At 45.7% G+C, this 18449-nt stretch overlaps 1 protein-coding gene across 1 annotated transcript in view; it reads left to right on the top strand.

Annotated features, from left to right (window-relative positions):
- Positions 1–4714: 4714 nt before the first annotated feature.
- Positions 4715–18449, top strand: part of LOC146081316 (serum paraoxonase/arylesterase 2-like) — a 31005-nt gene continuing 17270 nt past the window's right edge. Inside the window, exons 1-5 of the mRNA XM_083189462.1 lie at positions 4715–4849; positions 8255–8325; positions 10315–10370; positions 12073–12241; positions 15236–15362. Coding sequence (XP_083045588.1) covers positions 4776–4849; positions 8255–8325; positions 10315–10370; positions 12073–12241; positions 15236–15362 — 497 coding nt within the window. The 5' untranslated portion in view covers positions 4715–4775. The remainder of the gene's footprint in view (positions 4850–8254; positions 8326–10314; positions 10371–12072; positions 12242–15235; positions 15363–18449) is intronic.

Here is an 18449-nt window from a genome sequence, read left to right as displayed (position 1 = left end):
TATGCCGCAGTTCTGTCAGTCTGATTTATCTCTCATTTGCCAGACTCAGAACAACACTGCAACTGCAACCATTGCAAAACACATCTGTTTTCTGTACTTTTCCTTAGTAGTACCTTACTTATTACGGTGTACACAATACACAAGCAATCTATTGTCTTAACGCACTGACTGGAAAGCGACACCATTGTTTACTATACTTATCATTCAGTGGCGTAAGTTTGTCCCAGTTGCCCGGAGGCAAGATATATATTGCCCCACCACTCACACACACAACCTGAAATATCTATCTATCTATCTATCTATCTATCTATCTATCTATCTAGTGAGAACACATATATTTTAGAACTCCACAGAAGTAATATTGATGGCTTTCAATTAACGAATTTAAACTTGCAGGGGAGGAGAGGTGCCCCCTTGGGAGCAGGAGCCCGGCGGCAGATGACTCCATTGCCTCCCAGAGTTCTGCCTCTGTTATCATTACTTATCTTGCAGTATTAATACATATGACTGCTGCAGCATTGTACATGTCCTATCCCCTAATAAATAACCTTACTACACCTGATTCAGGGATGATAGCTGCATTGATATCGAGAAGAGGGCGATTTTTTTGGACTGTTCACATGTCACAGTGATTATTACCGCCAGAGGAAGCAGGGAGAATCTGGAAACAGATAAGTGGAATTTCAGGGGGTGTTGTGGGTGGTAATGAAGGTGGCTAGCTAGACATGGGCATGTCACAGCCAGCGACGGGTACTTCTTTATTGTGGGGTCCCCACTCCCCCAAGTACTCTGTCAATGGCTGACCATCCACGGTACTCATGTGACGGTTGGGGGGCCTTGTGTAACAAGTGTCCTCCTGCTGTGGCATGACACCACTGGCTCTTGGAGCCCAGGGCTGGTTCCAAAATATGGGGGACCCCTACATTTTCTGTCCCCTGGATTTTTTTTTGAACCAAAAGCCTGGTGCTGATTTCTTAAATATGGGGGACCTCTATGATTTTTGTCGTCTGTATTTTGGAACCAAGACCGGCTCAATGAGCCGATTTTCAAACATGCGCTGTAGTCTTTTGGAAGAAGGATTAATAATTGTGTCACATTTAGAATACGCTGACTGCCCACATACAGTGGATTAAACCATTGTGTGTGTCCAAACATTTTTTATCTTATCAAAGGGACTTTGGGAGTGTGGGCAGGTCCATGTGATGTCATGACATCACACAGTTGTCGCTCAAGGCTTCTCTGGGAATGTTTTGGATGACAAGATTACTGTATGAGGTCCCATAACTCCTCCTGGGCCCTTGGCAAGCGCCTCGATTGCCTTGTGGAAAATGTCATCTCTTGCCATGAGTCAAACATGGCCTTAGGGCTGTGTGCCATCTTAGTATGCTGGCTGAGCAGAGCACTGTGGGGGGTGGAGCTGTTCAGCCAGGTCTTCATGCAGCTCAACTTGGCCCATAGCCCAGCTCTCCTGGTATTTGGCGGAGTTGCCAGGTGGCTAGTCCACCTCTGAACTCCCATGACACCCAAGGTTAAACATGAAGGAAGAATTGTACTGATCTGGATCTTGAGTCTGTGACTTGCGCAGACTGACTGACACCCATACAAGATCCTTTTGTGTTGGACGACGGTTCATCCTATAGAACAATAATCATCTATAACATACCTCCAGGCTATGGGCCCCATTCAGAGTTGATAGCCATCGCCCAGCCAGGAAGAAAACCCGCTCCATTAATATCTGTGAATGAATTATCGTAGACTGGTATCCTCCATCTGCAAATCCAGGCGCAATTCCTGAACCGAAGGTTTTCTCAGTCTGTGCAAATGTGAATAATTCTGACCCTTCCATAGCTCTGCGACAGGCTGATCGAGGCCGACGCTGACGTCATACACCCTCCCTTAAAATGCCTGGGCACGCCTACGGTTTTTTTCGGACACTCCCTGAAAATGGCCGGTTACCGCCCCCAAACATGTGATTTAACCATTTGAGTGCCAACATCTCTGTGAGAGATGTTCACAATATCCGCTAAAATCGCCGGCGTCGCTCACATTTGTTATATAAATTCAAATAAAAAATGTGTAAAAAAAACCATTATATTTCCTATATAAGGTAACATTATGGGTCATCATGATGAATAAAAATGTTTGCTTGACATATTTCACACCTATTTTGACAAATTCACTTAGCACAGGGTTGCCGACTTTTACAGTCTCCTCTCCGGGAGAAACCCCTGAGAGGTGACTGTCAGCATCACTTTTGGGGGCGGGGCCTGATGGAGACATCATCAGTCCCTGCCCCCAGTGCTGCAAATCCCGCAATATGCGGGTCTCCGGTGAAGGGGTGGGGATAAATATGCATGGTTAGCATATTTAGCCCCACCCCTTCCGCCAAAAAAGCCGTGAATCGCGGCAATTTAAAGCTTCTGCAACCAGGTACATTAGGGGCGGAAGGGGGTCTGCCGGAATCCGGGAGGCTTGCCCACCTTTCCGGGGGGCCGGGAGGGGGACACGATTTTCGGGATCCTCCCGGCCATTCCGGGAGGGTTGGCAACCATAAGCGAATCTAGGGGGGTGGTCTAGGGGCATTAGCCCATTATGTAGCTGAGGGATGGGGCTTTCCAACGAGCCCAGCCTCATGTCTCTAGCCCCCTGGGAACCAGAGATACTGCCAGCCATCCCTATAGGATAGCATGGGACCCGCTAATTCCGACCCCCACCCAGTTCAATGGCTGCCAGTTCCCCCTTTGGCATCGCTGAAGCTCGAGGTTGATCTCAGTCGAACCCAAATCGCTGGGCCTTCAATCTGATACCAGTCTGGATCCATATGGGTTAATTGGTTCCAGGGATATTGAGGTTAAACTGTTTTTTTTTTTTTTTCATTTCTTAAATGTAATTTCATGACTGTTTATGTTCTTTGAGGGCAGATTTCTCTGGAACCAAACAGCCCAGTTTCACGGGACCAAAACATTTGAAGCCAACTCAAAAGTTCTTCAATATGATACTGGTCTCATGTAAATGGGTCAGTTGGTTCCGAAGATATACTGTAGCTGGTCGGTTAAAGGGGGGTAGGGAGAGGGGAGTGGTTGTCTCTCCCCCTCACACCAGAAAATGCAGGGACTAGGCTGGTGTATAAGGGGTCAGCCTGGGAATGTCCCTGCATGATCCTGGGACCATATCATACCTCCCAACTTTTGACCTCAACAAATAGGGACACGCCCGAAAAGGGGGCGGGGCGTATGCAAATGAGGGCGCAGCTTATGCTAATTAGCCGCTACCTCATTTTCATACGAGAATAGACGCTGTGCGCATGCGCACAGCGTCTATTCCACTAGATTGGGGGGTCTCCCAACTGCCACCCCCCGCAGCGGGACAATGCCTGCCGCGGGTGGGACAGAGGGACAGGACCCGAAAATCGGGACTGTCCCTCTAAAATCGTGACAGTTGGGAGGTATGCATATTCCTGGGTATATCCCAGCATTTTCTGTTGTGAAAGGGGTATTATTTCAAACAGCCGTGACCTGCAGTGCTCTGAATACAGCCGGGCAGCCCCCTGCTCTCTGCCCAGCTGTCAATGACTGTCACCCCTGCAGCTTCCGCTCCAATTCTTCTCCCCGCTACCCCGACATCACGCACAACAACAGCACGCACAATATTTCAAATGTCCACTCGGCTAGAGGGGACACCAGGAGGGGAGTGGGAGCGTGCTCTGCGCTGCGCTCTGCTCCTCTCCCCATAGAAGCAGCTGCACCGCTCTCCATCTCTCCCTGCAGCAGCAGCGAAGGCTCATATAAAAATTGACAGTAAGTGGCACTTTTGGGGGCATTGCAAGTGGCGGTATGTGGGGGCATTACACATAATGGTTGGCTTAATGTGTAAGGGGCATTATGTGTGCAGCATCATGTGTAAGGGACATTATGTGTGCAGCATCATGTGTAATGGGTACTATGGTGCGCAGCATCATGTGTAATGGGACCAACCATTACCATAATTCTAGATTCGCCTATGTTGGCAACCCGGGCTTAGCACTTGAAGGGTTCATTTACAATTCATACACAATTTCTGACGATATTTGGTCCCGCGCATGCGTGCTATGATCTGTATGCATGCACAGTCCCTCGATAATTGTTCGATTTGTGAATATTATATATTACAGGCAATAAAGGAGGACACTTTTTTTCAGAACTTACAAAAGAAGGACTGTCCTCCCTAAAGGCATACCGCCCAACTGTTCCATGTTGAGAAGAGGGACATTCGCGAAAGGGGCGTGGTTTATGCAACTTAGGATGTGGCGTATGCAAATGAGGACCGCACCCCCGTTTTCATCCGCTGCGCCCCTGAATGCGCCTCTGAATGTCTATTCTGTCAATCGGAGTCCACGTGGAAAAATATGAAAAGTCCTCAGAAATTTTAAATCACGAAAAATATTTACATGCGGCGACTATTTTTATGTCGACCTTTTTTTGTTCCAACAAAAAAAAATGTTACTCTCATTTCAACCTTTTTGCTTGTATTCACCTTTTGTCAATGTCGACATTTTGCATATTGACCTTGAGTGTCTTTACAAACACTGTTGACCTATAACCGGGGACCTTATTGTCAGGAGAACACTGCTCTGCTGCCTGTGCAGATAAGGCAGATCCACAGGGAGTGTATACATAGCTCTGACCGGTCACTGGCTCAGGGATCCGCCCTCTCTCCCCCAGTCCCCGCTCTTACTGCATGCACAAATATCCTATAGGGCTCTGCAGCCAGATAATATCCTACAGGGATCTGCAGGCATGGGGAAGCTGCTGAAGGTAGCTCTCATCGGGCTCTTCCTGGCATTCCTAGGGGAGAGGATACTCCAAGTAATGTAAGTTCCACATTCCCTTGCAGTGGATGAAGTTAGTGTTTTGCATACCTCTCAACCTGACCCTCTCCAGGAGGGACACATTTCTCTGCACCTGGACTTTCCTCTTGATGTATGATGGCCATCCCCTGTGGTGAAGCACCTTTCTCATCAATTAACCTGTTCAAAACAGGTGATGGCAATCACAGATTAAGAGGAAAGTGCAGGAGCAGAGCGATGTGTCCCTCCTGGAGAGGGTCATGTTGGGAGGTATGGTTTTGCAGTGTAACCTGATGCATGCACAGAGCTGGGTGCAGGTGTTTGCACTTTGTATAACGCTGCTCAATAAATTGTTATTTTTTTTTTTTTAAACAAGTGAATAAATTGTTGCTTTATATGTAAATACCAGACATAGCAATAGAGGGGGATTGCACTTTATACTCTGCAAAGTCAATTTATTCAATATCATGTTGATCACAGCAGACAGACAGTCCCTGGGAACTGGGCACAGAGATTATAGCTGGGGTAGCCAACCCTAGTCCTCGAGAGCTACCAACAGTGCATGTTTTGCAGGTCTCCTCACAGAATCACAAGTGAGCTAATTAGCTCCATCTGTGTATCTTTTAAAATGTGTCAGTGATTAATGAGTGCAGCTGTGCAGCAGCTAGGTTGTCTGGAAAATGTGAACTGTTGGTAGCTCTGGAGGGCTAGGGTTGGCTACCACTGGATTATAGTGTAGCTGTGGAAGGGCTCAACTATTGGTCTCCGTTTACCTGCTTGTCTGTTGCTCTAATTTTATTTATTGGTTACCAGTTATATAGCGCACACATATTCCACAGCGCTGTACAGAGAGTAGTTAACTGCAGTAAGGGTCTCATAGAGTTGGGGGTGTCTGCAGTGTAATGCTCTCATAGATTTGGGGGTGTCTTCAGTCAAAGGCTCAGAGTTTTGGGGGTGTTAGCGGTCGAAGGTTTTCAGAGATTTGGGGGTGTTTGCAGTGTACAGCTGTCAGAGATATAGGGGGATCTGCAATGCTTCCAGAGATTTGGAGGTGTCTGTTTATAATTATCAAAGATTGAGATCAGTTCTATTAATTGGGAAGGGTGCGAGGTGCCGCTCCAACTGCGTTTAAAAATTGGTAACGGCACCTGATCTTCCACCCTTTGCAGGCTGAGTTTGCTGATAATTGCTGGCTACCCTATGGGGCAGTGAGTACTTTTCTACGATTCTGGCAACCGTAAAGTGCGGCTGCTGCTGCAATGATTCAACCACTTAAGGGGGGTATTCAATCCCCCGTCACTATATCCGACTGGGGAAATAGCAGCGGGTGTCTATTCAATGCTGTCTTTCCCGCATTGCATCTCGGCATAAACAGACCCGACTTTAAAAGCAGTGGGGCCCGCTTTGCAGAGAAACGATGGTTGAGCTTTTTTGTCATTCCGCAGGCGGGAGATTAATAACGAAAAACAGTCGAGTGGGGCGAGAATGGGCCAGGGTCACTACTGTCAGACCTGGGGATTGAATAGTCTATAAATAGTAAAGCAATCATTGCCTTTGCTGTGTTTGGGGTATGATTGGAACTATCGCCCCCTCTCCTGGCTTTCAGGTTTTGTAATTGAACCTACAGTAGCACTCAGCGAAGAATGAAGAAGCAAATACATCAGTCAGCCAACTCCCTGATGGTCAACTCAGTTCTCGGATCATCTACAAAAAACATGTTCAATACAGTAACCTCGACTTGCTGATTCTGAGTCTGATTTGTTGGGGTGTGAATTGAAAAATCGAGGATTTCCAACACTGGGCCTGATTTGTGAACAATTGCACAGCCCATAGTTACCTCCCCTCCTGCATTCTGCAGGAGACTCCCTTAAATATCAGCAATCTCCCCCTCTCCCTCATTAGTCTAGCAATCTCCCTCATTTCACCTAGCCCACATTACACTGTTACAATTTTGTGGAAAAACAAGGAGTGAGAGACAGATACATTCACATTGAATCATCAGCACCATTTCCCAGCACTTTAGCAGTAAAGTATCTCTTACTAACTGCTTTTGGATAGAAGTCATTTTACAAGATTCCTCTCAGATGTAGCAGTACACACCCGCGCTTCTAGGTGCCACGTTCACATATATATATATATGGAACTAGACACGCCCGTTGGGTGGAGCATGACACGCCCCCTCAATGATATGCTGTGAAATTCTACTACCAACTATAATCTCCCTGAAACTAGTTTTCAAAAGTAGGAAAGTATGGCACAGCCACAGGGAAAGGCAGAGAAGCAGCTGTGCCATTCTGTCCAAACTAAATGCATCTGTAGGACATAGGCACGCACCTTCTGCCAACATCTGCGAGATGTGATGGTACAGCCTCAGATCACCATCGATACCATCAGCCGCAATGTTTGCAGGTCATGGGTCAACCGGCTGCAAATGATCCCACAAGACCAGTTCTGTACATGTGTACAACAGGTCGTGTGTTTGCACCGGCCTCCCAAATATCAGATTTTGTATGTAAAGCATGGGGTCTAAAATCCTAGTCCCCCTTCAGAATTGTGCTGATTGGTTGTTGACTTAAGGGCTATATGCTGAAACAAGTTTATACTGTGCCAGCGCTCTGGTGCCAGTGATAAAATCTCCCTGTGAAACACCAGGAAGTAGCTAAGTAAATAGCAATCGTTCCACCATCCTTTGGTGGAAGATATAACCCTTTGCAGCCTGCAGGTGTCAGACACCGCTACCCTTTGTCCAATTGTCATGATTGCCTATTGTTAAGGTCCATTATTGTGTTTTTTTAATGTATTTATTTAAATTAACATTGGAACAATATTCCAACCATCGGTCACTGTGGGCCCTGCCCTTGGTCAGTTTATTCGGAACCCCTCTGCTTGGTCCAGGAAGTCTCCGTCTGATACAGCCACAGATCCAGGACTCCCCACACCTGCAGGCAGTGGTGGATTTACCACTAGGCAATTGAGGCACTTGCTGGGGGGCGGCACACCAGGTTAATAAGGTCAGGCGATTCCATTTTGTATGTAATCATCACTTATTTTATATTTAATCTGCAACTGATAGGAGTGGGATAATGGACAGCAAATTGTGGTCCTGCAGGTGTTATTGGGTTGAGGATGAGGCTGCTTGAGGCGTCTGCATTGAGCATAAAATGAAGGGAGAAGTGATGTGATGGGGGGCAGAGAATAATGTGCCTAGGGGAGGCCCGACCCCTAAATTCGCCCAGGAGGGTGTTTCCATCTTGTAGAACAGTGTACACGAACAGACCCCAAAACATCGGATTTGTAAGTAAACCAACAGGATCCCATACACATCCAGCCCATAGATGGAAACCTGCACAATGGATACGTTTGTACTACAGTGTCTTTTATTTTCTGGTAAATTGTGTAAATGACCTTTTTCTAATCTTCCTTTTGCAGACGTCGAGGCAACGTCTTCCGAGAGATAGAACCTGTGGACCTTCCCAACTGTCAGTACTTGAAGGGAATAGGTGAGTGTCTGACCTCGTATGGCCAAATGACAAGATTTATTAGTTACATTTTTTGTAACACCAGCATATTCCATTAGTGGCAGTTGCAGAGCAACATTCCAAAATTCAGACCGGGGAGCCCACCAACTGCTACATCAAATGCTGTCAAACGGGTGTGGTGTATGGTCCCGGCAGTCAGGATCCCGACTGGCCGGACTCAGACAGCGGGGCAAGTGCAACAAAGCCCCTTGCAGGCTCGCTGCGCTGGCCACACTGCGGGCATGGTGGCTCGCTGCGCTCGCCACCTATTCTATTCTCCCTCTATGGGGGTCGTGGACCCCCACAAGGGAGAATAGCTGGTGGCCGTCGAGGACCCCGACTGCGGGGTAATGACTGTCGGGATCCGACTGTCGGGAAACTTTGCCCTCCGGAACCCACTGGCTGTGGGTGTGGCTCCCCTATTTTAATTGTGTACTGTACCACAGCCCCACCTCTGCAACTGCCAATGTTAATGACATTTTCCAAAAAATAACAGCATTATGTTACTTGGTGTCAGATGTACTAAAGCTTCTAAAACTGAAATTCGATGGTGTTGCCCATAGCAACCAATTATATTCTATAATTTATCTTAGATTCTGATTAGTTCCTAAGGGAACCTTAGATAAGCACAGTGTTTAGCATTGCTGTATCACAGTTATGGGATCATGGGCTCATTCCGGTCTTATTGGATGGAGTTTGTATGTTTCCTGCAGTTTTTTGGGATTCCTCTTATAGGAGGAGGTTTATTGAAGCTTAAAGAGATAACATGGAGAGGGATAATGTAGCATCCAGTCAGCTCCTAACTGGCATGTTATTGGCTGTGTTTGAAAATGACAGGATCCGTTTACACGCAATGTTGGTCTATGATCAGAGGGTTGTTTAAGTGTGGAAAAGAACATATGTAAGTTTTGTGTGAGCTGTGTAGAAGGCTGGTATAGCCTATGGAGGGTATATGAGTGAACCAGGAATTTGATAGGCTTGTCTGAAGAAGAGAGTTCAGGGATTTGTAGAGGAGGCTAGAAGAAGGACTTGTGCATGGGAGAGGTTACCGCAGAGTGAGTGCCACCCCAAAACAAGCCTTGTGACCATGACTGGGAGTGTGGAAGAGAGAACCCGGTCCTGCACAGAGCCAACCGGCCAAGCTGGGAGACAATTTGAGAAGTAAAGAGATATATGTTGGTGAGCTCTTGCTTCTTAGGATAAATAATTTGTATTGTGTGGTGGGAATTTTATTAAGTAATTATTGTGTTAATAATAATAAAATGGCATTCTGTTATACGGGCCAACATAGATGGTGGGATGTGGAGAGATCATATGGAAATTTCAGCATCATCTGCAAAGATATTCCTCTGGATCTGTGAATCTGAACTTGGACCATGGTTAGCTTGAGCATTAATTCAAGTGCACCCCCCCCCCCCCCCTTGCCTTGCAGCATAATCCGAACGGTCCCGTCCCCCCACAACGTAACCCTAACCATCTTGTAGAACAGTAGACTATAAGCCTTTACCGTCCACCCAGTGCACTCAATCCTCACACTCATGAGTAGATTGGTACATGGTTGACATCAGAGGTCCTTTAGCCCACTTGGATTAGCATCTACCCTAGTGCCTCCGCATTGCAGCTCTGCTTTGAGCTCTCGTTTCCAGACCAAAAGATGCCTTCAGTGCACAGTGCTCACAAGAACAGAGAAGAACGTCTCAAAATTTTGGACGAGACCGTAATGCCTGGTGGTTGCATGGTACTCTCCTGACTGGGTTTGTGGGCAATTAGGTGCATGCATTGACCCCAAGAGAAGAGACAGAAGATAAGAGCAGGGGTCTAAAGAAAGGTTGGATAGGTTTTTTTCCATGCTTACTGCAACGTTTGACCATGGATCTGCCCATCTTAGAGAAATGAATTGTGGGCCAAACATGGCTTTGGCTCGGGTATAGTCAAATAACAAGTCCTGTAATGCATTTATGTTTTTTGCAGAATTTGGGTCTGAAGATATAGATGTTCTACCTAATGGACTGGCCTTCATCAGCTCTGTAAGTACATGCTATTCTTAGTACATACTGCTGGCAAATAATGATATTAGCGTCAGGATGTAGCAATGAATTATTCGGTCTACATAATAGTGGATATTTGGGAGTCGATTCACTGGGGTCATTACATGCAGATCGGTCATGTGAATTTTTGTGTTCTACAATGTCACTTCTCTGTATAGTTAGCTAGCTCCCAAAACCGTGAAGAGATTGGTTGTGGTTACAATAATCAAACAATCATTTATTAAAATGTCATAAGAAGTGATTGTTTTCACACTCAGCCAGCAGTACAGTTAATCCCTGCAAACGTTCTATTACACATCCATCTCCGAATATTTGTGTTCCTGCATTACCTAGAAACGTAGAAAAGAACCACTTGTCCCACCTCGTCTACCCATGTACATAAACACACCTATACACTAGGGTTAATGTTTGCCTGGGCGAATTAACTTTAGGACCCAGTGGAAACCCATACAAGGACGGAGAGACTATACAAACTCCACACAGATAGGGCCAATGGAATTAACCCATGACCTCAGTGCAGTGAAGCAGCAATGCTAACCATTACCCCATCAGTGCTGCTCATATATAGAGGGTGCACTACATCGACTGACTGGGTTTTCAGTTGTGTGATCTGATGCTCCCCTTTTTTTTTTGCTGTTTTTGGATTCCAAAACAGATAGTGTAATGAAGGATACTCAAAACACGGGAGAGTTATGTTATAGGGAAAATCCATGAAATGTGACATCATTTGTACAAAGGGATCTTACAGTTATGAAGAAACAACACTTGGAGTTATTATTATGAGGTTGAATCAATATAGAAGGTTTATGACTTTGGTTAAGAGTCAGTATAGGGGGCAGGATATAAGGCAACATCAATACATGTGTGTCCAGGGGTAAGCTTGGAGGACACTGTGTGTGTCCGGGGGTAAGCTTGGAGGACACCGTGTGTGTCCGGGGGTAAGCTTGGAGGACACCGTGTGTGTCCCGGGGTAAGCTTGGAGGACACCGTGTGTGTCCCGGGGTAAGCTTGGAGGACACCGTGTGTGTCCCGGGGTAAGCTTGGAGGACACCGTGTGTGTCCCGGGGTAAGCTTGGAGGACACAGTGTGTGTCCCGGGGTAAGCTTGGAGGACACCGTGTGTGTCCCGGGGTAAGCTTGGAGGACACCGTGTGTGTCCCGGGGTAAGCTTGGAGGACACCGTGTGTGTCCCGGGGTAAACTTGGAGGACACAGTGTGTGTCCCGGGGTAAGCTTGGAGGACACAGTGTGTGTCCCGGGGTAAGCTTGGAGGACACAGTGTGTGTCCCGGGGTAAGCTTGGAGGACACAGAGTTTTCTGTGGTCATTAAAATGCTCGCTATTGTCTGTGGCAGTAAATGGGATGATTTTTGAATTGTGTATAAATTCCTAGAATGATCTCTGTATTGTATATAGTTACTGTGATCCATATAGTCATTGCAGTATTTTTTAAAAAAAAATTCATTATTTGTGAGGTAATTTTTGTTTTACCCTAATAATACTGGGATATATGTCCCGCATCTCTCTCTAATTACTAATACTTAGTAGGGTAATTAACCAATAGAGAGGTGACAGACAATTGGAATGCCGTTAAGTGGTTAATAGACAGCTCTGCCTGCTACTGTACGGTCTCTAGTCCCATCACATCTGCATTGCTCACATACCAGTCTTCTGTTTCTTGAAGGGGCTGAAATATCCGGGTATAGTAAAATTTGCGCCTGACACACCTGGGGAAATCTTCCTGTTGGATCTGAATGAAGAAGAGTTGCGCCCGTCCCCTCTACGTATCAGCAGAGGGTTTGACGTGTCATCATTTAACCCTCATGGAATCAGCACGTACATTGATGAGAAGGGTAAGAAGTCATTAGCCATGTCCAGGTCAACTATCACACAACATCAGCGGGGAATATTGTTACAGCTTGCTCAGAGAACCGGCCCCGGGGCCCCTTCTGCCAATCTCTCACTGCTGTTCTAAAAGTACCTTCCACCCTTGGCCTTCTTGTCAGCATAGCAGTCTCACTGCACCTCAGGCTGGTGGCTCCTCTGCTGTCTTCACTGGCGCGGTGTGACGTTATTACGTCACATTGTATAATGAAAGTTATTGTACAGGCTGGGTGTGGCTACCATACATACATACATACATACATACATACATACATACATACATACATACATACATACATACAGTGACCAGTAATAGCAATTAGGTAACTAAACATTTTGGTGCTATGTGCCAAAAAAGGAATTGGTGCAGCCAAAGGTACGCATCAAAAATGCAAGGTATAGGGAAGGGGTGTTGCCACGTATTAGTACCAATTCGCATTATACCACATACTGCACCAAGTACAGCCCCTTAGAGACTCTGTGCCAGGATTACGCACACTGTAATGTCCATATTATACAGCACCAGGGCAGTCGAGAGGTATGCCGGGCCCCGGTAAAATTTTAGGGGAGTGGCCTAATTACGGGAGGCGTGTCCACCTCCCGCTATTAGGCCACACCCCAAAACATTTAGGGGGGGCGAAAACGCACTTACAAAGTCGAGGGGGGAGCACTGCTGCTGCCCGGGAGAGAGAGGGGGGGAAGGGGGGGTTGGACGAGGGCCCCTAACGGGCCCCTCCAACAAGCCTGGGCCTGGGTAATTATTACCCTCCCCCCCTCCCTCTCAGCAGCCCTGTACAGTAAATTGTAATGCCCATTATATATTATGCCACACCCACATACCATAATGCCCATTACATATTATACAGTACACCGTAATGCCCATTACATATTATGCCACACACCATAAAATGCCCATTACATATTATGCCACACACCGTAATGAGTATTACATATTATCACACACACCTTAATTACTATTAATATTAAGCCGCACACTGTAATGCCCATTGCATATTATCCCACACACAGTAATGACTATTACATATAATGCCACACACCGTAATTGCTATTACACATTGTAATGCCTATTGCATATTATGCCGCATAACTGCAGCTTACCTACATGCTTGTTGTCAGGAGTTTCTTACTTGATATCAGGGGTTACATCTTGTTACCTGGAATTTACATGGTCCTTGTAGAGGTTTCATGTGTTTTGCTCTGCGCGACTCCTCCTGCCTTTGTGTCAGGGGAGCGGCGTGCTTCATGAGACAAGCATGCCGTTGCTGTATCCTGGGTGCGTGGATCGGTGGCAGCAGGAGGCAGAAGATCCGCCACTGTATCCTGCGAGCGGGGAGGGCGGCAGCAGGGTACCGATGGCTGTGAGCAGGGGGAGGTGTGTCCTGGGCCCTGCCGCTCTCTTAAGAGCACCCCCCTGATGGCGGCCCTGCTCATTTGCATGTGTCGATCATTGCCATGTCAACCTATTGCTTGTAGTAACCTTTTGATATTGTTGACTTTGAAATTGGGACTGCAAATATTAAGTATCCCCCGAATATAACACTGAGGGACCGCAACAGTATCTGTCTCCTATCCCTGCTGCCATCTCTCCTCCCCATGGGGGACGAGAAGCTGCCTATGTATCAATATCGGGCAGCATCACTTTGGGTCCCTGGGCTACCACCATTCAGAGGTGGCGGTAGCCCATTGTAGCCGGGGCTTAGCACTGACCGCACAGGCACCCATGGCACCCGTAAAAGCGTATCGCAGGGACGTGCTTCTTTTCCGAGCCCCTGCGCCTTCAGTGACATACAGTACATCCCAGCGATAGGATCACATATTGCAATGTGATTCTGGTGGTAGATCCCACCCACTGCGATCCTATGCTAATGAGCCCCATCCTCTGCCAGCCATCCTAAATCCTCAAGAACAAGGTTCCATTTCCGGTTCCTTTACTCTGTATGAATGCAATTACAAATGTTTATCTTTAAAAACAATGTAACTATGAAATAGCTTAACATCCTGCAGTCATAGTGACAGATAACGTTTATCTTTGTAAAGAAAGGTTCCTTATCTTCATTCCCGCCCTCGGCAAATACAGACAGTCTCATTTACTGGTGCTTATTAGGAGAAAATTTGCCTTCCCCGGTTTATGTACTAAAAGGTTCTGTGGTCAGTAATTCTTCCAGTGCAGTAGAAATAATGAACAGTTTCACGAGTTGCAATAAATAATCAATATAACTTGTAATAATGTTATTATTGCAATTATCTCAAATAACAAAAAATTTACAGCTCAATAAATCCCAGCGTGATCATAAACTGCTTCACATAGGGCCTTATTCTAGTTCACTCTTTCTGACAAATTCCTTCTTCGATGGACAAAACCATGTGCACTGCAGATGGGGCAGATGTAACATGCAGAAAGAGATAGATTTGGGTGGGTTATTTTGTTTCTGTGCAGGGTAAATACTGACTGCTTTATTTTTACACTGCAATATAGATCTCACTTCGAAGTAAAACCTCACCCAAATCTAATTCTCTCTGCACAAGTTACATCTGCCCCACCTGCAGTGCACATGGCTTTGTCCATCTAAGAAGGAATTTGTCAGAAAGAGTGAACTAGAATAACCCCCATAGGGCATTATTGAGTGTTATACCGTATTTCATTAGTCACAATTTAGACTCGCTGTATATTGTATGACAAAGGAGTGAAAGGAATCGAATGTTTATAAATATTTAATTATGAAAGCCAATCATTTTACACCCTGGGGAGAACGCAGGATTTCAAGAGTGGTGACAAGAGAAATATGTTATCAACAAGTTGCTTTATTGAAAAAAATATGAATATTGTGACAGATGGCAATTTTTTTAATATTTATTATTATTCTTATTAATACTGGTCACATTTATCCCTATAGCATCAGTACTCTGACCGATTGTAAGCTTTGTCTCCCCCTTGTTTCCAGATGACACAGTTTACCTTTTTGTCGTGAATCATCCTAACTACCAAACCACGGTTGAGATCTTTAAATTTGCAGAGGAGGAGAATGTTCTCGTGCACCAGAAAACTGTTAAACACCCGCTCCTGCACAGGTACCGGAAATTGTTCTACAGTAACTGGAACGATTTTTCCCCTGCAGTTTGTGGATCCAGTTAGAGTAACTGCTAATAGACACATTATTAGACTTTGGTATACTATACTTGTCCTGTAACTTACAGTAACAAGGTGAATGGTTACCAACAGCGGCTCCTACCTAAGCATAGGAGGGGGGCTGCCACTGGCCGCACTGCCAGCTCTCCCCCACCGGCCAGGGTCCTGGCACCTGTGCAATGTAGTTGTCAGGTACTAGACTGGGAGCATTCACAATAGCGGCAGTGGCATTGGAACTGCACATGCTCAAAAGCCTGGCTTCTATGGGCTGCATTGGCTGCAGTCCATACAAGCCGGCTAGTACTGCACGATTAGGCAGGGAATGGCTTGCTACATGAAGCCAGCTCTTTTCCTTTTCCTATCGCAGCCTGGACTGGCAGTCCCTATAGGAATTCATTGACAGTCACAGTGATGCCAGTGCAGTCTCATGGATATTTGGCTTCACTAACACTGAGAGGGATGGTGGATTTTACTGGAGGGGCTGCAGTCCTGCAGCCCATAGGTAGAATCTGCCACTGATGGTTACTATATGATTTTATTTACAGCAATTATGTTAATATATATAAGCCTTACTGTGTTTATGTGTACAAAGTGTATCTGAAATAAAAATAAATGTGTTTTTATGATTTTAGTCCCAACCCCAAGATATCTTATTATGGTATGCAAATATTCCAAAATACGGAATAATCTGATATCCAAAATACTACTGATCCCAAGCATTTTGGATATGGGGGACTCATCCTGCATCTAGTTTGTATAGTACCCTGTGAGCTGCACTCTGTGACCGCTGTACCCGGATTATTGTGTTTAATTGCTATTCTCTGTTCCTTGCATTATTATACATACTACTGCTGCCACCTGGTGGCCAAATGCCTGCTGATTTTGGGCTTTTGACTTTCTAATGGCCATGATTCTTGACTTTTCGACTTGTGTAAACTCCGGCTAAGTGACTACCTGTGTTCTTGCCTCGCCAACTCACTGTTTTTATTTTAATTTGGGGAGCCCAATAGAATAAAAGGATGGTCTCTTATGTCTCCATCCCTAAATTGGGGGAACTGCAGCCTGATGATACCCATTGGTTACCTCAGTGACGATTGGGTGGAAATTTTTGGTAGTTTCTAACTGAATACCCTGTAGAATAGCCAGCTCATTGTAGAACACAAATTATATTTGGACGCCTTCTAATGACAGTTGCTTTAACCCCTTCCCGACAATTGACGTACATTTACGTCATGGTCGGGAAGTACTTCCCGACACATGGCGTAAATGTACGTCATGGCATTTAACTGTCACCGCGTCTATAGACGCGGTGACAGTTTCAACATGTCTGCTGTCCCTGACAGCAGACATGTCCGTGCATGCCCAGGGGGGGCTGCGATGCCGCCCCCCCGTCGGCGATCGCTGTGATTGGCTGTTCAGTGTGAACAGCCAATTACAGCGTTTTCTGTGTCACCGGCGAATAACGTTCGCCGGTGACACGCGATCGGAGGTGATTGGTGCTGTAAAGTACAGCACCAATCACCGCGGGGTGTAAGGATGACACTGGTGTCACCCCACCTCACCCCGCCCGCCCTCAAAGGCCGTGATTGGTCCGTCGGACCGACGGACCAATCACAGCCATGGAGGGGGGTTTAAACTAACGGTGACTGCACTGCAGACGCCATTCCGGTCTGGAATTGCGTGCAGTGCGGTCACCGTGCCTAGCTGCCGCGATATACTGACCAGAACCTTGCAAAATACTTACCTGATCCTTGCAAATATCTTGCCTGCTTCATCACTGCTTGTAGTGTGCTGGATGCTTCCTGGATCCTGTTACTTGTGACTTCCTGTGTTGTGAACTTGTGCTGCTGCAGTGTAATAGCGTTAGTTAGATAGAGAGAGATAGAGAGAGATAGTGTCAGAGAGTGCTATATTTTGTGCTGCTGCAGTGTGATATAGTTATAGAGAGAGAGATAGAGAGAGATAGAGAGAGATAGAGAGAGATAGAGAGAGATAGAGAGAGATAGAGAGAGAGAGAGAGAGAGATAGAGGCCTAGTGACAGAGAGTGCTATATTTTGTGCTGCTGCAGTGTGATAGTTATAGATAGAGAGAGATAGAGAGAGAGAGATAGAGATAGTGACAGATTGTGCTATATATTTTTTATATAACTGACTGCTGCCCCCCCTTTTGTGCTGATCAGTATAAATTAACTGATCAGCAACTTTTTGGGGGCGCAGGTTTTTTTATATATATATATATACCTGTCGCTGCTGCTGCAGTGTCATAGAGTGTTAGATAGTGAGAGATAGAGAGATAGAGAGAGATAGTGACAGAGAGTGATAGAGAGTGCTAAATTTTGTGTCTGCTGCCCCCGCCTTTTGTGCTGATCACTATATCTGAGGTGATCAGCAACTTTTTGGGGGTGCAGAGGTTTTTTTTTTTTATATATACCTGCCAGTTGCACTGTCAGTTGCACCAAAGGTTGTGCACCTGCTGCCCCTCACTGGTAATCAGTGTCGCATCACTGATCACCTTTTTTTTTTTTTTGTGTGCTGTGGGGTCTTTTTTTAATTTTTTTTTTACACACACTGTGATTTTGTGGGTGTCCTGTGGCCGCTGTGCGCTGATCAGTGACGTACATCACTGATCATCTTTTTCGGCACAGGGTTGATCTATTTTTTTTTTTTTTTTTTTTGATCAAATTCCTGTTGCCTTTGAGCGCTGTTCAGTGACGGACGTTACTGACCAACATCTGTGCTCAATTTTTGGCGCAGGACCTTTTTTTTTGTTTTTTTTAACCCCTTCAATTTTTTTTTTTAACCCCTTCAATTTTTTTTTTAACCCCTTCAATTTTTTTTTTAACCCCTTCAATTTTTTTTTTTTTTTTAACCCCTTCAATTTTTTTTTTTTTGTATAAAGTATTTTTTTTTTTCTGCACTACATACACACTACACACTACATACCCCCCGGGTTGAAATAAAGTTTGTACCCCCCCCTACACTATACACGTGTTGAAACATTTCACTACCAGTAACACAAAAATAAAAAT

The sequence above is a fragment of the Crinia signifera genome, chromosome 5, assembly GCF_055691185.1.
Source record: "Crinia signifera chromosome 5, ASM5569118v1, whole genome shotgun sequence".
Lineage (NCBI taxonomy): Eukaryota > Metazoa > Chordata > Amphibia > Anura > Myobatrachidae > Crinia > Crinia signifera.
The sequence above is the reverse complement of the archived record's forward strand: the minus strand, read 5'-3'. Positions and strand labels throughout refer to the sequence as shown.